General features: G+C 36.2%; 1 protein-coding gene across 1 annotated transcript; it reads right to left on the bottom strand.

Annotated features, from left to right (window-relative positions):
- Positions 1–577: 577 nt before the first annotated feature.
- Positions 578–19100, bottom strand: LOC113667505 (structural maintenance of chromosomes protein 3). Its single transcript, XM_027183325.2, has 36 exons — positions 18963–19100; positions 17538–17613; positions 17272–17310; positions 17126–17196; positions 16511–16582; positions 15865–16023; positions 15359–15476; positions 14994–15108; positions 14794–14854; positions 14082–14162; positions 13810–13974; positions 13014–13135; positions 12632–12731; positions 12454–12498; positions 11972–12040; positions 11078–11181; positions 10529–10628; positions 9575–9711; positions 9058–9199; positions 8541–8691; positions 8058–8207; positions 7559–7628; positions 7378–7459; positions 6971–7090; positions 6615–6686; positions 6188–6262; positions 5440–5548; positions 4964–5034; positions 4726–4815; positions 4319–4405; positions 3806–3949; positions 3218–3286; positions 2771–2860; positions 2210–2290; positions 1558–1735; positions 578–1036 (listed from the first exon to the last, which is right to left on the bottom strand). The coding sequence occupies exons 1-36, from the start codon at positions 18975–18977 to the stop codon at positions 858–860; spliced, it is 3609 nt and encodes a 1202-aa protein (XP_027039126.2). The 5' UTR covers positions 18978–19100; the 3' UTR covers positions 578–857.
- Positions 19101–20288: the final 1188 nt, after the last annotated feature.

Below are 20288 nucleotides of genomic sequence, written 5' to 3'. Positions count from 1 at the left end.
TGAGATCAACTTTCTAAACCGTAAATGTTAAAAGCTTCCTTAACTTTACATTGATCCATAGGTGTTAATGGTAATCCATAGATGCTTATACAACACCCGTGTTAGTATTTTTGATTTCGCGCAGACCGCACTCTTGAACTATTTAATGGTTGACAAAACCGCGTGAACACATTTCGTTCGAATTTTAACAGACTTCCCACATCTATTAACCATTTGATGTACTTTGACTCACAATCCTTCCCTCGAAGGAAAATAACGTTCTTTAAAATTAAGACCGCTAAGGGACGGGGGGGAAAGGTTCAGAGGATTTCGTTAAGACTCGATAAAATTTACCAAATCCCTCCCCAAGGTTCTGTTATAATCTTATGACACCCCCCTCCCCCCCCCCCGCTCATTGGTAGTCAATTTTTTACAGTCCCCCCTTAACACTCTGTTGGCGACAAATGATTCTCCCTCCGTTTTCCCTGAAACCATATGATCCCCAAAAAATCACACATCCCCCTCCCCCTCGCTCCAAATGATAATAATGACTGGTGCCTTTGTAAAAGGTAATTTTGGAAAACGGAAACAGACAATGTTGTTGAAAAGTCCCATTTATTAACAAGATGAACAACAATCTTCCACTATAACCAATAATTCTGTTATAATATAATAGCGCAATCTCTTCTGAATAATGTAACGAGGAAGGAATTGCTTGGAAGGGTAGTTTCTGAAAGTCCACCTGTCTTTTAGATTGAGCAATTTCGTTTTGTGTACGCATGACTTTTAGAATGCGTGAACTATCTGTGAGGACTGGTCCACTAAATCGAGCGTGTTCTGCAAGAAACTGCCTTCAAGTATGAACCACGAAATTGTATCTACTTCTCCTGTGCGTCGTCCTCAATAAAGTCTTTGGCTTGTTCAGCGGTAATCGCGTCGATATGACTGACTTTGTTTCGGAATTTCACGCCGTAAAACTTGTCAGCGGACTCTAACAGCTCGGGTCTGAATGTGGTAGTGATAAACTGAGCTTTCTCAGCCAATTTACGGAGCATTTCTTTGGACAAAAGAACCAAAATCTCTTGTGAGTAACTAAAATAACGACAACCATACGAGAAACTCTGTTTTTTAGGAGGGAGGGACTGTTTATTGTCCCTCACGATTTGAAGTGTACTTCTCACTACCATATCAACTGCCTTCTCTGGGCATAACTAACCTCCGGAAAAGGCTGTACAGGCTTGCATCTTCTCCAAATCTACCCCTAACGTCTAAACAATCCCGTGGACAGTTCTTGTTTTGACATTAACAGATATCTTAGCTGCCACCCCACAGTAACAAAATTTTACAGCTTAAATAAATTACATCTATTCGTCTTTCTGTTTGTCCGTCCGTCTGTCTCTGTTCGTCTTTATCTTGTCAGTCAGTCAGTCTATAGTTTGTCTGTTAGTCTGTCTGTCCGTCTGCCTGTCAGTGTGTCTATTTAAGGGACAGCTGTGGTAAAACAACTGACCATTAATGGAGGTGAGAAAGCAATCTTTAGTCTCGGTCTACACTAATGAGCAAAAGCCTCAAAAGTACCTGCAACAGCTTTTCTGAACTGAGGATCCAGAGCCTGATCAATCTCATCGAATAAATAGAAAGGCGCCGGGTCACACTTTTGAATGGCGAAGATCAGTGCTAAGGCTACTAAAGACTTCTGTCCCCCGGAGAGCTGATTCATCTCACGAGTTTCGGCGGATTTCCCGGTAAAAGACACCTACAAACACACCAATGAAACCGATGAGTTTATGAAGACTTGAGCGGCAATACCGTAACTCTATGACCCCAAATATCAAATCAGGGAAGTCTCCTCTAAAGCTTGCACATTTTCCTTGCTCAAAAAATGAGGGAATTTGGTGTTACATCAAGAAAAAAGTTTTAAAAGCTGATAAGTTTATTTTCTCGTAACTTGCCTATTGAACTTAGCGGAAGGTTACATGTTAATCTTGCGTGGGAGTCAGAGGATTAGCGAGGGACAGGATCACAAGGTTATTACAGACTTGTGTGAAGCGGTTCGAGTCAAACTGACTGGGATCACTGAAAATTTGTCCCAGATTTTTGCGTACAAACTACTGCTCGGCGGTTGTGAACAAGGAAACAGTTCACGACAATGGGTATTCTACAAGTTCTATGTCAAAGTAAAGAATTTTAAGTTCACATTCAGATGATTTTACACAGCGGGTAACTTTACCTTGATACTTATTCCAGTAAACTGATCCACAAGAGGCACAGATCTCTGTGACTGAGAAGCCTCGCTGTCTTCTTCCTCCTCCTGGAGTCAAGTAAAAAAAATTATATTAAGAAACTAGCAATTTTCTCATTCGATTTACGGAGTCATTCAGTTACCTTGCGATATACGTCTCTCCTTCTTTGCCTTTTTACTTATTCTAGCTGACAATGATGTCAGGTACGAATTACATTTAATTGAATTTTGTACCTTTGCATTGCCGATAAACTTTCACGTCCACGTCCATTTGGGGATAGACGCAAGGGCAATACACTACCACTCGCGATGATAAGAGAGAGGTGTTGGCGAAAGATACTGGAGAGATTATATTAAATGTTTACACATCAAAAGAAAAGCAAAGCGTAAAACAGAAAAACAAACAAAGGGAATGAGTACAGCAAAGCAAAAGTGAAGGGCGGACATTGCAAGGACGTCACCACGAGAGTCAAACAGATTTCAGGCGGCTTTGTCTTGCCACCATGTCTTTTCGTTAATACACCAAACACGAAAAACGTCAAACTTTACCGTTTGTTCCACCGGATCTGTTTTCATCACCAAAGTAGCTTTCCCATGAGGAACAAGCTGTTTAAAAACCTCAGTAAAGTTGTGAGACATCTGTTGATGTAAAACACATAAAACATAAGCATGAAGTCACAAAGTTCAATAAGTCTTTAGATCCTATAAAATGAGTTAACCACTCTAAAAAATTTTACCAATTATGTGACCGTCTAATCTGTAGTTTTTGTGGTGCTTTCGATGAAGTTCTGTTGTAGATCTCTAAGGATCCTTCTGTCTTTGACCCCAACTTCCGACAAATTATATTTTACAAAGGAAAATAAAAGTATCCTGCCATCATCATCGTCTTACTAGCATTTGGAGGGATGCCAGGTTGTTTTATGCATTCCAAAATTTACGTGGGGAGAGAAAGGGGGGAGGGGTCATTCGCAAATTAAGGCACAGGAAATATGGTACCTGTTTAAACGTGAAGAGAATTGCTTCGTGTTTACGGAGCTCCAGGACATCCATCAAGTCCACGATAGACTGGTAAAGTAAATAATAAAACTCAAAATTTATCAGTAAACGACGCTATTTTGCTTCTTTGACGCGTTTTAAAGATAAAATGCGAAACCCACAGCTGCATGTAACGACTAAACATAACGACCCTTACGAGTGGAAGATTCATTGGTGTTAGTACGCTGGAAACCGAACCGAGAGGTCCTGGCTCGAGCCGTGATTAGGGTTTGTGTGATGTGTTTTCGAGAAAGGTCTTACGATCTTTCTGACCCCCTTTAAGGTATCTAGATGTCAAGGACACTCGATTAAATGTTAGGGGTACCCAGTTATGGACTGAAATCCCGTTCAGCATGAGAATCAACAATTCTGGACGTTTCACGTTTCAGAAACCGAACTGAGTTCCGGCAGTTAAGACCCTGAACACTCAATAGGGAACTGGGAGGAAGGGAGATTAGTGGTAACAAACTCGGAAGGGACAAAAATGTTGAAAATAAAGAAGAGTCTTTATTCGGTTGTAACCGAGATTGTAGCAATGTAATTGTGTACCTGGTATCCTTTGTCAAGTTCTTCCTTTCGTTTCATTAACTTTTCCTTCTGTTCAGAGAAGTTAACAAACTGATCCAACGCTTTCTTATTTACATGGCTGTACTTCTTCAGTTCCTCATTACACTGATGCAGTTTCTTCCACAACTAGAGAAAAAACGGAAAATAATAATGGTAATAAAAAAAATTGTTAATAAAATTGCCGTGTAGCAAAAGACTTTCTAGAATTTTCCGGGAACAAAATTTTTTGCGGTTGGAGAATGCTAAAACTTCTAATGGGAGCTAATTTTGCAGTTTTCTTTTCAAGCACCACAGCTAAAGTCACGTTAATATACTTTTGGGTTAACCATAATAATGAGTTTTTTTCTTAGTGCACTTGCGAGAGCAACTTTGATTTCAAAGAGTTTTTGTTTCCTATACAGGCCTCTCGCCGACAGACAAAAATTTATCTTTGTCCATACTTCCTTTGATAAAGATTTAAATTAAGCTCTTTAATTATTGTCAACTGCAACTTACCGCTTTAACCGGAGTTTTTTGGTGCTTGTCAAATGCATCCGCTGGAAGGGATCCTAGCTCACGGATCTTTTTGGTGCAATCTTCTTTCTGTAAGATCACACTCAAACCTTTAACAATAGGCACCTGGTTTCCTTGTCATTTTATTTCAATAATTTGGTCTTATCCTATGGTAATCTATCACGGTTATCTTGTGGCAACTCTCTAATTGCCAAGTTTGCAGAATCTCTTCACCAGCTCGCTGAGTAAAGCATTAAATTTACCAATTAACAATTATAAAACCGCAATTCATACTTTTTTGTGTCTGATTACCTCTTCCTGTAGTTCCTTCCCCCTCGAAAAAACACTACCCATCAAATGGTTTTAAATTAAAAAATCTAAATTAAAAAACTGGCCTCAAATATTCTTACTTTCTTCATAAGCAGACTCCTCTTGTGAGCAATTTTCTCCATGTGTTTAGCATCATCATCGATAGCATCCCTTTTTAACTTCTCAACGCTCTGGGCAAGTCAAGATTTACATGTTGAGTTAGCTCATTTGCAAGGCACAAGTTATCTTCATCGTTAACCGTGAAAATTACAATTAAGAGCAAATCAAATCACACCTTTCCCCCACCTCCTCCCAAAAAATTACACTAAATTGCCGTACCTTCCACTCATCCAGCGAGGTTTGTAGCTCTGACTTTCTATGGGTGAGATTTCTTATTTCTTCTTCAAGTTCTACATAGAGAAGGTCGTACAAATGCGACTGTCAGGACTGTTCTAAGCAAAGACGCTAAGGGTCGAACTGAACATGAACACGTTTTGGTCACAGAAAGTTACACACTCTAGCACGCTACACTGAAAACTAATGAACCTAAGTTGTCGTCCGTGACGATCTTAACTACAATAAGTGACCAAGACAGAATTTTTCCTAAAAAAATTCAATACAATATCAAACAGACAAGAGATAAGAAAAGAGAAAAATACCAGCTAAGGGATGATTAGTTGATCCAATACCAAATTCTCTGAACTAAGATCATAAGAATTGGGTATAATTGGATAGTAACGAGAATTCCTACTAAGATCTTTGAAGTGAAATGAATTCAAAGGTCACCTGTGCACCTTGGAAAGGACTTTTTATACCTTTTTGTTGAGCTGAACTTTGAGATATAACCTCCAACACTGTATGTAAGTCACTCTTGAGTGTCTCCAGGTGTAAATTGCGGTCCTCGAGTGAGATTTCCTCGAGGGACTGCGGAAATCGAAGAAGCAAGTTATTCAAGTTTACTACCATGCACAGTTTTCCATCTCAGGGTTGATAAAATTAATAATTAATACTATTTAACACTACCAGACTGAAGTAGGCTCGATTACCAACCGCTGTCCGGGAAATGAGCCCGTGCTCCTTCCCCGGAGAGGCCTTTTCGGGAGGATCAATACCAGAGAAAACTATAGTTAACAACCCTTAAATTAAATGATATCTCGCCGAATATCCACGTGGAGCGTCGCTGTCACAATACACTGATTATGTTAGGCTTGCTTTTGAGTAATTTATCATAAACGCATTTCGAATCTAAGCTAAAGAATTCAAACCGGAGAACAAAATAATGAGTGGCGATTTTCATTTGCCTTAAGTATAAATCTCTATAAAGCGCTGATATAGAAGGGGGCCAAAAAGGGGTTGTAGCAAAACCCTTCTAGTTCTCAAGGAAGTTTGATCATTTTTTTTGTCTCTTGCAACAGAGAATGCCCTCTAGTTTGGCTACATTTTGGCAGAAATGGAAGAGTATAACAACACTATACATTGCGACCAACTCCTTTACACTAAACTTTCACTGAAACTCTCTTATTCAAGAACTCAGTAGCCACTAGAAAAGACAATTCACCGCACCTGTTTTAACTCTTCTCGTTTTCTTTTCAAATTGTTGTTGAGTACATTTTCCAAGGTGTTCTTTTTGGCTTCGAGCTGAAAGAAACAGGCAATAGAAGAAAACCTCGGAAACGCGTCAAGTCCGCTATGATGAGTTAATGAGACTTTTGGTACACGCCCTTGCTATTAGCAGCAAATAATCCCGAAGAAGTGATATAAACCCCCTTCCATAGTGGCGGCCATGTTTATCTTTCTTTCGGGCACGTTTTGAAACGTACTGTAGAGGCCGAAAAAAGGCTAATTTACTTCTATGTAATAAAATAGGAATTGAGTCCGCCATTCATGAAAGAGATCTACAGAAGATTTATGCCATTAGCATTTCAACTCAAATTACTACCCAAAAATTATTCACTTCCTTATGCTATCTGCATTAAAAGCGAATCTTTACCTTCGTTCTGTTTGACAGGGCGGTTTTTAGCCTCTCTTGGAGAGCCATAATTTCACCGTTTAAATTATCCACCTGGGAAAAATCCAAAAGAACAACATCACATAACAGGTAAAATATAAGCAAAAAAGCTTTCTCCAATAGCGGAGTTACATTGTGTTCAGCCTTACGTGGAGATCTACCAAAGTAATGAACACAGAAAGTAAAGAACGAGGTTGAGAGAAACTGCATTTTTTATTTCGACGTGATCTTTCACCTTTATTCCATGGCCATCGACAAAAAAAAAGAAAGAAAAAGAAGGAAAAAACGGATTAGAATGTACTACAAGAATGGCCAGCACAAAGTCATATATTCCCTACCTCTTCTTGATCTTGCGAACTGAGTTGTGACACAAGAGCAGTCCCCAGTTCCTCCTCTAAAGCTCTCATGGTGCTACGCATGGATTTCAGATCTGCTTCAAAGTGTAACAGCCCTTGCTCCTGCAAAGTCAACAAACACACATGAACAGTTCCGCTCAAGATGCTCTAAGTAAACGGTGTCGATTTGAAACTCGATTCACAAAACTTTCGAGAATTAAAATCGAGTTTCGAGGCTTGAGTTTTGAGATAGAAACACAGACAGACAAAAGAAACAAGGTAATAATACTTATACAGGAATGGTGTTAACGAGAATCTACAACTGAAACCCCTTAATTCAAAATGAAACAAAAAACAAGGACTAAAAAATTATAACAAACCACGTTACCATCTGTACCATAGTCACTTACTTTTGACTCCAGAGTTCGTTCAGCTGTTTTCTTTTCTTGAGTTTTAGCTTTCACATCAATCTTCTGCTTCTCGTATGTTTCTCTGAGGAGTGAATCATTGTGGAATAATTTAAATAATGATGAAAATAATGCAAAAAATTGCCAAATATCAACTCAAATAACACGATGTATGTACACTAACCTCAGCTGCACTTGTTGTGTTTCTACTTTTTGTAATTCTCCAAGTGCAACTGTTACATCAGAATCAAGTTCTGAGATTTAGTTAAGGATATTTCAACAATGTGTCTTTATGATAACAAAAATGAAGTTGATTTAGCAATGAAGGGTGCAGCTATTGAATGGTTCGTGTAATAGATTCCGTTTTAAAAGACTTTCACTTCCAGTGCCTCTCTCAACCCAGGAGAGTAAATTAGTTCCTGAGAAGTGTCAGAGGGACCTAACAAAAGCTGCAGTGGGGGAAGGGGGTTGGGGAGGTTGCCTGCAATGGCCTTGCATCCAATCTCAATAAAAGTTACTCCTGATCCCTTTGTGCAAGAGAAACTGGGTTAGGTATACATCGAAGTTACACAATCACTTGTAAGCTTAATCAATTGTCAAACTTTTCAAAAATGCCAAGAGACCCTTTCTTACAGATTACCTATAATTTTGTGCCAAAAGTAAATTGCATTACAAGAGGATACTTTCTAAGTCAGCCTTCAGTTGATCTCTTCGTGTTTCTTCTCCTTCAACTTTTTCTTGTAATTTCCAAATACTGTCCTGTAGCTCCAAGCGAGATCTTCTGTTCCCATAGTAACCACCTGTCAGGGCACCCCTACGACTAACTTGGTCACCTACGACAAAGACATGAAAGAATAAAAACACAAATACAGAATTGTTCATGCACATCTACCGCTAAGATACCAGTGCTGATAGCATTTATCACTCAGATAGTTGTATTGTGCATAGAAGAAGCTACATTGTACAGAAAACACAAAAGAAAGTGCATTTTGTCACACATATAAAAAGAATATAGTTTTTCCAGAGACTTTCACAGCTTAACTTTGTCAAATATCAAATTAATCTGACTTTAATAACTGAAACATGTGTGTGCATGTCCATTTAAAAATCTAAGACGTTTAATTTAGAGCAAAAACAAATTGTAATAGGAAATATTAAGTATGTACCTTCTAAAGTAATACAATCCATATTTTCACTTTTGGAGAACTGTGAGGCAACTTCAAGATTGCGGCACACAAGAGTTTTACCAAAGACTAGCTGCATAGCTGGTCTAAAAGCATCCTCAAACCTCAATTTGTTAATCATTGGAAGGGCATCCTGAAAATAATTGTTAAAACAATGAGACATCTAGTCATTGGACCAGATATAGTGGCGCCTTTTTTTTTTTGTTTTACTTTTATGACAACTAACCCCATTTTCCTGTGTTGTCAGAACTCAAACAAACCTTTAACTTAAAACAGGGCAATTCGCATGGAGACAAGAGAATGGTGTATTTTGTTCCATTCAAGAATAAGGTGAATGTGCAGTTAGGAGTACAATATAGCTCAACTGTCAAAGATGATATCAGACAACCCTCAATATAACTTAAAGAAAGTCTTGAATATAAAGGTAATCATAAATTAGTTGTTAATCATTATGATTAATTTTATCATTTCTTTCAAAATGTACTTCAGGGTTACTAACAGGCGTGCTGGGGTACTGTTGCTCCTTGCTGAGGAGTCTGTTGAGTGGCATAAATGTGACTTCTCCTGGTAATTTATGTTTGTTCATGATGGACAAGATCTGTGCAGCAGTTTTATCTGAATCCACCAAGATGTGAAAGAGCCTATAAAGTAAAGACAAATATTTATGAAACCAATTTTTAAAGGGGGGGGGGGAAGGGCTAATTCAAGGGAGTAATTTATCTAAGGAAGGAATGAGCATTGGCTTTTTAACTTAAAGAAATACTTGGAATATGCCAAAATCAGTTGGATATTGGAAAGAAATTGAGAATGTTAGCCAGCCTCTGACATTCAGTTATGGTGCAAGATGCAGTGACCTAATTATTACTGAGTTGGAGTCCTAGACAAGAAGTACAGGTTCAAGACCTTGCTTCCCCAGTCCCAAATGTTATTTATCAACAAAATTTATAAGTAGCTAAAGCACAGTGTGCATTCATTACCCTAAGATAACCAAACATAGGATCACAGGAAATCCTTACTTGTTTCCAGCTGTAACTTCTACCGCAGTAAAGAACTGTTTATCACATTGAAAATTCTCAATAAGTGGGCCATGGACTCCATCAATGCCTCTCTCTTGAACAATCCTCTTCACTGTGTCAATACCATTACTAACATGCTGTGGTAACAGAAATAATCATGAACATCATGTGGTAAGTAATGCAAGGAAGTTAAAATGCATGTTCATGCTTACATGCAGTACATCAGACTCTTAAAATCACTATCAAAACCAAACACAATCACACAGTATGAGACGCATAACCTGACATGGAGTAACTCAGTGCCAGAGCAAATGGCCTCAACTCAATAATGTCCAGATGTCAAATGCAAAAATGTGTTAAGTAATCTAATTGAAGATTTAAAGTAAAACAAAAAATCAAATAAGAGAAGCTAACAGAGTTCTCTTTGGCTCTTTGACTTGAGTTTTCTTCCCTTTTCTAAGTTCCTATCACCAATGTTTTGGTGAGTGATGAGACTCAATAAAAACAATTAAAAAAGATTAACCTCAGACTTAGAAAAACCTTAGACTTAAACCTTAAACCTTAAACCTTAAACCTTAACCTTAGACTTAAAAAAACTTTTTTTCTTTTCTTAATTTTCCTCACAAGTTCACCAATGGGCCTCAAAGTTGAACACCCCGCCAAGTTTCTCTGCCTCTGTGTCCATGAGCATAAGTTAATGCATGATCATGAATCTAAGCATGTGCATGTTGCAGAAATTCTTAAAAACATTAAATGAAACAATACTCACACATAAAAAAGTAAATGGAGGAGCACAAATTAGATTTCAAGTGCTACAGAATAGCTTCACAATAAATTGTTTCTCACTGATGACTCACAATCATGCATCATGAAGAACTGAAAACTTAAGCAGAAATAACTTGGCCAGAAAACAGCACAATGCACATGTAAAGATATATGTTCAAAGATACATACTTTACTGACAGTACTCCTTAAATTCCTCTCTGTTTTACTAAGTTCCTCTCTTGTGTTCTGCATGCTTTGTTCAATTGCAGCTTCTTCTCTCCATAACTCCCTATTGTATAGTAATAATTTCACTGTCACCACAGATATTACATATTGTAATTACAGCTTTTGCAAGCTCCAGATCATGCCAGTTACCAATGACTAACCCTGTCTATGTGTACCCATTTAGACATGCACTATGAATGTTGCAACAAAATCTAAGTCTTTTACTCCACCACTGATTTTCTTCACCCTTTCAACATCTTTGTCCAGCATCTAATTCTCCTTTCAGTAATACAGCAGAATCATTCATTAAGATCACAAGAACAAAGGGCATGATTACCAATCTATGAAGCTTTAATTGTTAGATGAATTCTCCTTGTCAGTACCAAAGGAAAGGAATGAAGAAGAGTATGGAGAAAATGGATACTGATGTTAGGGTGTAAAGGTTTAATGAATTGGAGAGGGATTAGCATCATGGTAAAGTTTCATAACATCAATGAAAAATAATCCTCTTACTTTCTACTGTTTGTAGTGTGATCTCTTGTCTTTTTAAATTCTGCATGTCTCTTGTTTGCTTTTTCAATATCTTGCCTTCGTTTTTCCACATTGTCTGTTCTTTCCTAAGAAAAATAAGGTGCTCTACCCATTAAAATAATGGCAAACTGAACTCCTCAAAAAAAAATTAATGCACTCCAGATACATGTACATCACGAAGTTGCATTGGTAACAGCATTTTGGGAAGGTCAGTTCAAATGAATGAGTTTGCTGGTCATTAGTAGCTGTGTAGTATTTCAGTGTTGTTACACTGTAGCCTATTCTTTAAAACAATAAACCACCAACAAAAGGACTACCTCAAAGGACTACCTCATACATACTAATGAGGCAGATGTCTCAAGCTTATGCACGCATGTGCAATATTTTGATGCACATGATTTTTTAGTCACAATTGCATGCAATTTTTGGCATGTTTTATTTGCGTTTTTTTGGTTAATGTATATGCAAGCAGTAATATACTTTTTCCTAATCTGCAGTTATGTGAATACATCATTGGGGTGGCCTTCCTATTAGAAGATAAATAAATCAATTTATTGACAACATGATGTCAAGGGGTATTGGAAATCAGCAAATTCTCACGCTACATATTAAACTTCTCCAGCTGAATTTTGCAGGCCTGAGCTTATTTTATTTAGGTGTGGATGATAAGGAAATTAATTTTAGTTGTCACTTAATGGCTGTTCCCCACCATCATGTCCATGCAACCACTTATTAGTTGGTCTGGACAAAGTTATGACTGTGTTTTATTGCGCATGTATCCCCCAAGATAACAAAGAAAGGGTGGCCATCTAGTAAAAATAATGTAAAAGGAAACCAGGAATTTTAAATAAATAAATTAACTCATTTGGCTCTCACCTGTATTTCAACTGTTAGTTCTTGTACTGCATTCCTTAGTTTCTCAACATCTGCTCTTACACCAGCAATCTACGAGAAAAGAACAACACCACTTCCATTAAAAAAGAGTGCTTTCTCGTACCATCAAAGTGATACTAATATCTACTTGAATAAATAAGGATGAATGTCACAAGCTGTTCTATCTTTTCCTGAGAAACTGCCACAAATCATCATGTGCATCACATGACTATTGTCACCTGGTTTCAGTACTGACTACACCATAGTACCCTCCCTTAAACAATTTTGGATTTCATATCTGCAAGACTTGCTTTGTTCATGCACAAAATTGAATGGAGAAGAATTCTTACTGGATATAAACCAGAACGCCAAGGTGAAAAATAGGAAAAAGGAGAGTTGTCTTTGTTTCAAAAAAAGAAAAAGAAAAGAAAAAAAAGAAAGAAAAACAGTCTCTCAAATACTTTTATTCACTCTAGCCTACTTACTTGTGACTCTTTGTTAGCTATGGATTCTGCTAGGGAGCTTTTCTCCTGTAAAAGAAAAGTAATTGTGAGCACATGATGATTGATATATAAAAGTAAGCTGTAAAAGCACTTTATCTAATTTGCAATGAAAGTTATGAATGATGCACAGAAAATGTATTTTGAACATTCAACATGATACCTCAGTAATCCATCTATCTCTTTCTTCAGCAGTTCTGAACTGATTTTTACGACCTTGCTTGGCATACAATTCTGTACGTCTTCTTTCACAGGCTTTCACTCTGAAAATCAGTTTAATATTCACAATTTTGTAATAATCATACATTTCATGGTAAGTGTTATCTGAAAACTAGAGCATGCAAAGTCACAAATATAATAACATCTTGCTGCAAAGATTCATCATTAAAACAATGTTCACATACATCCTCTGCAATGAAAATAATTTTTTTTCAATGTGGCTAGGAACAATTAAAATAGCATACCTTGCAAGGCAAAAAAAACAATAATAATAAAAAATCTACAATAGTGTAAATATTTGTAAAATCTAGGAATCAATTTCCTACCTTGCAGAACATTCATCTTCTTCAGTTTTGAGCCGTATGTAGTTTGGTAAAAGTTCACTTAGTTCTTCTTCTTTGGACTGGATTGTTTCTTCCAATCTCTCCAGTTGTTCTCTGTGTTGAATCTGAGAAAAACAAAAAGTGTTCAAGATCCAAAGAAAACTTCACTAATCCATGCAATTGAGTATGAGTCTCTCTGTCCCACTGTTTGTTGCTATTGCAGGAATTTCAATCAGAGCAAAGTTTCTTCGAAAAGCTTCATTGAGGAACTTTGTCTTAATCTGTTTGCATTACTTTTGTACAATACCACAAATTCATGTTTGTTTTCTGCTATTTTCCTCCATGCCTCTTAGCTCATTAACTTGTCCATAAAAAAATCATTGTGATATCATGAGAGAAAATGCTTTTCCATTCGGTCGGCTGAACAGCCCATTGTGTAGTAAGAGCAACTAAGTCCTTATACATGTAAACAGTTATCTTCAACAACAGAGAGTGATGTTTTGATAACCTGAGCTCAAGTCTTTAATAAATTCAAGAGATGACTCACAGAATGTCAGAATGTGCAAGTCAAAGGCTTTCTTGGGACTGGAACAATCACACTTAAGACCAAATAGAGTTGTTACTAACAGAAATAATAAACTGAGCTTTTTTCCTGTAGTTACATTTGTTTTAGGTTTTGGCCGACCCCATACTCTTCACCATGATTGACTAAAACCTGGATTGGCAACTGAAGGCACTTGCTTGGGCCTGAGGCTAAGGGGGACATTCAGATCAGATTACTATTTAATGGAAGAATCACCTTCTGTGCACTATCTTCTCTGACATTCCTCTCCAGGTCTTTTATGTCCAGTTCCAGTTTTGTTCTTTGTTTGACTTGTTCCTGGCACTCTTCATCAAGCTGTTGTCTCTCAGAGTTTGCTGCTGTCATGCGATCCATCACTTCACGCAGGCTCTGAGACAGGGCCTTTAGAAAGAAAAATAATTTGACTGCTATACAGACCACTCTGGTAAGTGCAAGTATTAATGACAAGAACATAATAACACACATGCATAAATTATGTTATAACAAACCTGGACTTTGTTACTGGCATCTTTGATTTCCTTTTGGAGCGAGCTTGCTTTGTCTGTTTCCTGTTGTCTGGAACTTTCCAACTGAATAAGAATCAATATCAAATAAATAGGTAAATAATCAGTGTAATAAGACACTACTTGCATAAAGAATAGCATTGGCATTCTAGCTGGGTTTAGTTATTTTCAAAAAATGGTAATGCAAGAAGTTTAAAGAACTGAATTTGAAATCTTAAGATCCCAGGATCAATCATTCCCTTTACTACTTTAGCGGACTTGGTTCATGTTAGTTCTGTGTTAAAATCCTCTCTTTTGCCACATAATTACCTGATTGCATGTGCTTGGCCTTCCACCAATACAGTTTTAGTAAAATTACATTCAATGTTTTTCCTTTTTTTTACAAACTTATGGTGTCCCTATCAACACAGCTGATCTGCTTTAATATTCTCTAGTTTGGCTACCTAATTATGTAATCCTTTTTTTTTTCTTTAGTTCTTTTGGTTCTTCCACAGTTTCAACTCAGCCATTGTGTGATATCTTATTTCCTTCTATAAAGAGACAACTTCATTAAATTGCAAGGCTGATTGATCAAGTACTCACAACTACACAAAAATGTTCACTTTAGAAAAAAAAAACCTTCTTTATTTTGCAAGTTCAAGATGGAAATAAAAACAAAATTAGATAGGAATTTTTTTAGCAAATCAGTATTCCTCACCGCATCCAGTTTTTCCCTTGTTTCCCGCAACTCTTTGTCATGGATTGTGTACTCAAGGCACCTGGGAGGTAAGAATTTAACTTTTAAGATCAATTTTATTGCACAACTTACTGTCACATGATTATCACAGTAAAACGTTTACATCATTGTCTTTCTACTACTCACTCAACCAATTTCTATTAGAGTTGCGTTGAATTTACCTTCTTTCTTTGTCCCATTTCTGATATGCTTTGAGTTCTTCTTTCTCTTCGTCCAGTGTCTCCAGACGTTCGTCAATCTCTTTCAAAAGCTCATCAATCTTTTCTTTTTTTCCCTCTACAAATCAAATTCAGAAAAAAAGGAATGGGAAGCCATTGCAATCAAACTGAGTGATTGTAGTTTGTACTTGATGACTGAGTGGGAAGGCAGACAGGAAACTATTTAGCTCAAGGCAGTGACCTAAAGACCAAGCACAGCACAATTCCTGTATCATGACTTAAATCCATGTTTTTTTTTTGTTCCAGCCTGACCTTATGCAGTCAATAAACATTTGTGTGACATCATATTTATCAAACGGTGATAATACCAGTGTCTTTAAGAATAGTCTTGCTCTCTTCCTTTCTTTCATCATAAACTCTGGTTCCTGCAACTTCTCGCAATAGTTTTAGTCTTTCATGATCTTTTGCCACAGCTAGCTGATTGATCTGTAAAAAAATAACAAGTATCAAGCTACTGAAACATATCAAAACATTTACAAAATCTCCATCATCAAGCTTCAAAGTGAACAGGAAAGCTAGGAGATCTAAGTGCTTCAAAATAACACTTTGGCCTTGCAAAATTACTCTAGTGCAAATGATAACGAAGTTAATACTACTATCAATAGTGATATTTGTGTTCAGTCAGGTAGCTTAAGGCATAACCACAGGGGGGAGTACCATATGTAACAAAGTAGGTACAGTCAACTAACAAGCTAAAAAACACAAGAAATCAAACTTAATTCAATGATATTAACTACCTGTAGTACTAAATAAATGAAAGCCAGTCCTATGAGAACATGACAAATTATCTGAGAACCTCTGACTTTTTCCTTACCCTTCCTTGTTTGACTATGTAGTATGGATTACTCCGAGAAAAACCTGCACTCTCCAGCAGATTCATCACATCACTCTTGGTGACATTCTTTTTATCCAAAAAATATTGGTCCTTTTTGGAACCAATCACCCGTCGCAAGGATACTTCCTCTTTCTCAATCTACAAGGAAAAAGAATAGGAAATGCAAGTAAAGATCATTCTAATCCACAGCAACTGTTATTGTTCACTAGATGTTTATGTCAGTGTCAGTGTAAAAACCCTGTGGAATGACATTGATTTCAATCAATCAAGTACAGATGACACCTAAGCCATTCTCTTCTGAGATCTAAACATCAGGGCCCAGTAGTTCAAAAGGTGGACAATGTGGTCAGATCTCTGCACTGTCTGCTACACATGCCTGATAATTTCAGCTCGGAAAATTTGGTGAAAAGAATAATAATACAATATCCTTTATTTGTATCTTTGTTTTTTTCTTTTTCCATCACTTTTCAGCTTAAAGATGAACTGGTTTTGTTTGCAGAAATTCCTTTTTTTATCATTGCTAGGAGTGAAAGGGTTGTTATAACCTTGTTTTCCCTCTGTTCCATATAAGTTTACATATTTTCTACACAAAGGAAAATTTAACTAAAACTTGATTGACACTTACTGGTATTCTGTTATCTGTATTATCAAAGATGAGTTCCACATAAGCTGACAACACACGTGGCCCAGTACCCTCCTACAGTTCGGAAATTTAGACTGAGTACATTTCCATAAATTTACATTAGTATATTGCTTGAAAATTTTACAGGTTTTAACTTTGCAGATCATTCTCAATGTAAAAAAGTAAATTCTGGCTAAAATGCAACATAAAATGCAGCAAAAATTTTACTTTATCCAGAAAAATGAGAAACTCTGTGTGCAATTATATTGTACAAGTCTTTCTATGAAATTCACTCAAAATGTCCTCCACATCAATCAACAAGTTTGAAAATTTGAAAAGATTACATTTCTTTTCCTTGTTCTTTAATTGCTGCTTAAACAAAGAATCATGAAATAAAATAGTTTTCATCAGAAACTTTGGTTTCCTCAAAACATAAAAAAATTAGTCTTCCCAAAACAGATAAAAATAATAAAAACTCCAACAAAATTTTGATGTTAATAGAAGCAGAGTCACTTGTGTTGTATTTCTACCACTGTTTCTGTTTCATTTAAACCCCAATTTCATTTTGCTGACAGACAAAAAGATCTATTTGTATATTTCGTGTGAAAGTTCACTTACATGGAGAAGGGCCTGTCGTTCCTCTTGTCGGAGATTACTGAATTCATCGGCGCTGAGGACAAACTGTATTGCTATAAGGAAAAGTTGAAATTATTGGTTTATATACAAACACTGTATAACTGTATTGAAAAAACAGACAAACTTACCAAAAAAGAAATTACTTTTTCCTGAACCATTCCTGCCAACTGTGAGAACAGAAAATTAAAGATTCAGATGTAAGCAAAATCCAACCAAAAGACATACTAATCCTCAAGACTTGACAAAATGAAAACTCTTAAAATTCTAATGAAAAAAATTACAAGAAATAGAAGAGATTTATGGCAGATATCAACAATGAAACTTCAGATCTAAAGAAAATCTATTTATTACTGTAATTTTTGAAAACAAAGACCTTGTAACATCCAATCCTTACCAATAATATTGTGCTTAGGACTGAAGGGTTCTATGATGGTTTGATCACGATAGCTTCTAAATCCTTGAATAATAACCTGCATGATCAGGAAAAAGAAAAGAAAGCGAAATTTTACAAAGTATGAGCAGTACAATTTGTACTTCACCATAAAATATCTTTATCTTACTATTATATCAAGACTTGTATACAATTCGGTTTCCAGATACCTCTTATCAAACATGTTAACCCCATTATCACTCCCAAGATCTGATTAGTAATTCTCCTTATTATAAACCATAACATTCTTATGACATTAGTTCAGAGAATTTGGTATTGAATCAACCCCTTATTACTATTATTTTCTTTATTCTAATTGCTTGTCTGCTTGTTATCATATCAGTACTGTAGGGAAAATTTTGTCTTGGTCATTCTGAAATTGTGGTTCAGTTGTCTGCATGTTTTTAAACAGATTTTGAAGAATACAGGCATGTTGAGAACAATAAATTATTGGCAATGAATAATGAGATTTTAACTGCAAAAAAAGGGGTAAAATTTCCGCACAGCCCCATACTTCATTATGCATTCAGTTCTTGAATAGAGAAAACAATGACTAAAACAATACATTGCCATTGGGAAAACAGATTTGTTTTACAATAGTATGGGGCTGTGTGGAAATTTTACCAAAAAAGCTTTAGACTTAAGCAAGCTGTGGAGGAATACAGGGCATTTAACTGGTATATCATGGGATTTTAGTGTTCTATTTATCAACCATGAATCATTAATTGCAAGAGGAACAAAATCATACAAGTGTTTTGGCACAATGTTGTAAAAAGATTTGCATAGGCAAATTGAAAATACTACAATGCATTTATCAATCAACTGTTACTCGTGGAAAGTAATTTTGCAAAGTACTCTTACGTAAATTTTATTTCTTTTTGTACGTTTATCATATTTCTCTGAATTATTACCATTTCCTTTTCGATTGAATTATAAATCACTCTGGCAATAAATCGATCAAAACGATGGCATACCACTTAAAAACGATAGAAAAACGCGTCAAGACAAGAAAAATCAGTACTGCGATATTTGAAAGAACTAATTTAACCCAAGCTTCCACATTTGTTATGATGATGGTGTGACACGTTAACTAGCGTAATTAACCGAACAACAGAAACTACACGATTTTCCTCCTTTCTCTACCGAGGGGCTTCGGCAATTATTTCAACAAACAAAATTCTCACAAGGAAATAATGAAAATTTTCAGTTTCTGATGTCAGCCATGATCAAAGGCAAGTCTGGATGTTAATACTTTTCAACGATTTGCTAAGCGTGACATTCACAAGTTTGACAGCTACACGTTCGTATCGAGACCTTTACTAATTTCTCAGCGTCCAACATTCAGTTAAACGCTAACGAAACAGACCAAAGATAAGAAAAATGCCTTACCTGCTTAATGTACATAACTGTCCCGTTGCTTGAAGGCTCCAAGTAGCAAAATTTAGTGAAAAATTAAGTGTAGGGCTGAATGAAAATCATGGCGGAGCGACACATTTTGGCGCGAATATATTCAGCTGAATTCTGATTGGTTAAAAATAAAGATCCCATCGCTCTCTGCGCTACGTCAAAAGAAATATATGTCATGTAGGTGAAATGATAAGTCCTGCAACCAGCTCCAGAATTACTTCCGGTTTTAGTTCGATAATTGACTGCAACAGAAGGCCTTCAATAAAGTGTTTAAAACCACTGTGGGTTGACCAAAAGTACCTTTGGAATTTCCAACACAGTTAGATGTTGTCAATACAATATTATTGCAATTGTATTTACTGAAATTGCGCATTTAATGTGCACAACACAATGAATATATATATATATATATATACATATATATATATATATAAGTGAAGTAAAGAGCTATATGATGCTGATGATGTTTCTTTTCTTTTTTTTAATTGTTCAATTCATTTCTTGTTCTGACTTGTTTTGTTGTTATTTTAGGAGTTTGGTGATAGATGAAGGACAAAAGACTAGGAATTGAACTTATTTAAACCATAGCAACATATGAATACATTCTATTTTCTCCAATAGACTATAATTGTTACAGATCATATGGGCAAAAATTTTCAATGTTTCAAGCATGAAGTGAGTCAAGAAAACAATAAACAACTTTATTTTTGTTTAAGGAAAACTTCCATTTTTTATGTCCTCTTTCACTATCAAATACATTACTTACTTTTTACAAACACCAGCTGGTATTCACACCCAGCTAATCTCAAAATTGGTGATGATTTTCTAGATTAAGTTGCCTCTCATGGTTTTCCTTGATTAGCATTTAAAGATCATGCTGACATCAACAATAACATTAAAAGTTTTTTAAAAAATTGATTTTATCCCTGAGGGATGGGCTGATGAAATTGAAGTTAACTCATGCAAAAACAGTGATGATCAGTCATTTTAAAATTAAACCATGGCAGTTATAGGTATTCCATCTTCTCTACACAATGATGGAAGGTCTATTATCAAAGAAAATACATGAACAAAAATATCAATGTATCCTGAAACAAGCACACATCCTGTAGACTTTTTTAGTTGTTAACTCAAATGATGTTTCTAGTACACATTATTATGTAAAGGATGAAGGAGGACCAGAGGGGTCTCTGTCTGGGAGGGGTTCTCAAGTTTGGGCTTTTAACTTTTCACTTAAAATTATGCCACATTTGCAAAACTAATCCCTCACAGAACCATGCACATGTTATTCAGATTATTAGTAATTAA

This window comes from Pocillopora damicornis, chromosome 2 (genome assembly GCF_964200805.1).
Source record: "Pocillopora damicornis chromosome 2, jaPocDami1.2, whole genome shotgun sequence".
Lineage (NCBI taxonomy): Eukaryota > Metazoa > Cnidaria > Anthozoa > Scleractinia > Pocilloporidae > Pocillopora > Pocillopora damicornis.
Note: the sequence above shows the minus strand (reverse complement) of the source record. Positions and strands in the feature narration are given on the sequence as shown.

Excerpts from the sequence above, each read along its gene's own strand:
- LOC113667505 (XM_027183325.2), bottom strand. Across the intron at positions 12,732-13,013 it reads GAAGATGAATGTTCTGCAAG|AGTGAAAGCCTGTGAAAGAA; the intron begins GTAGGAAATTGA and ends ACTGATTTTCAG. Across the intron at positions 5,035-5,439 it reads AAGTTCAGCTCAACAAAAAG|AACTTGAAGAAGAAATAAGA; the intron begins GTATAAAAAGTC and ends TTCTCTATGTAG.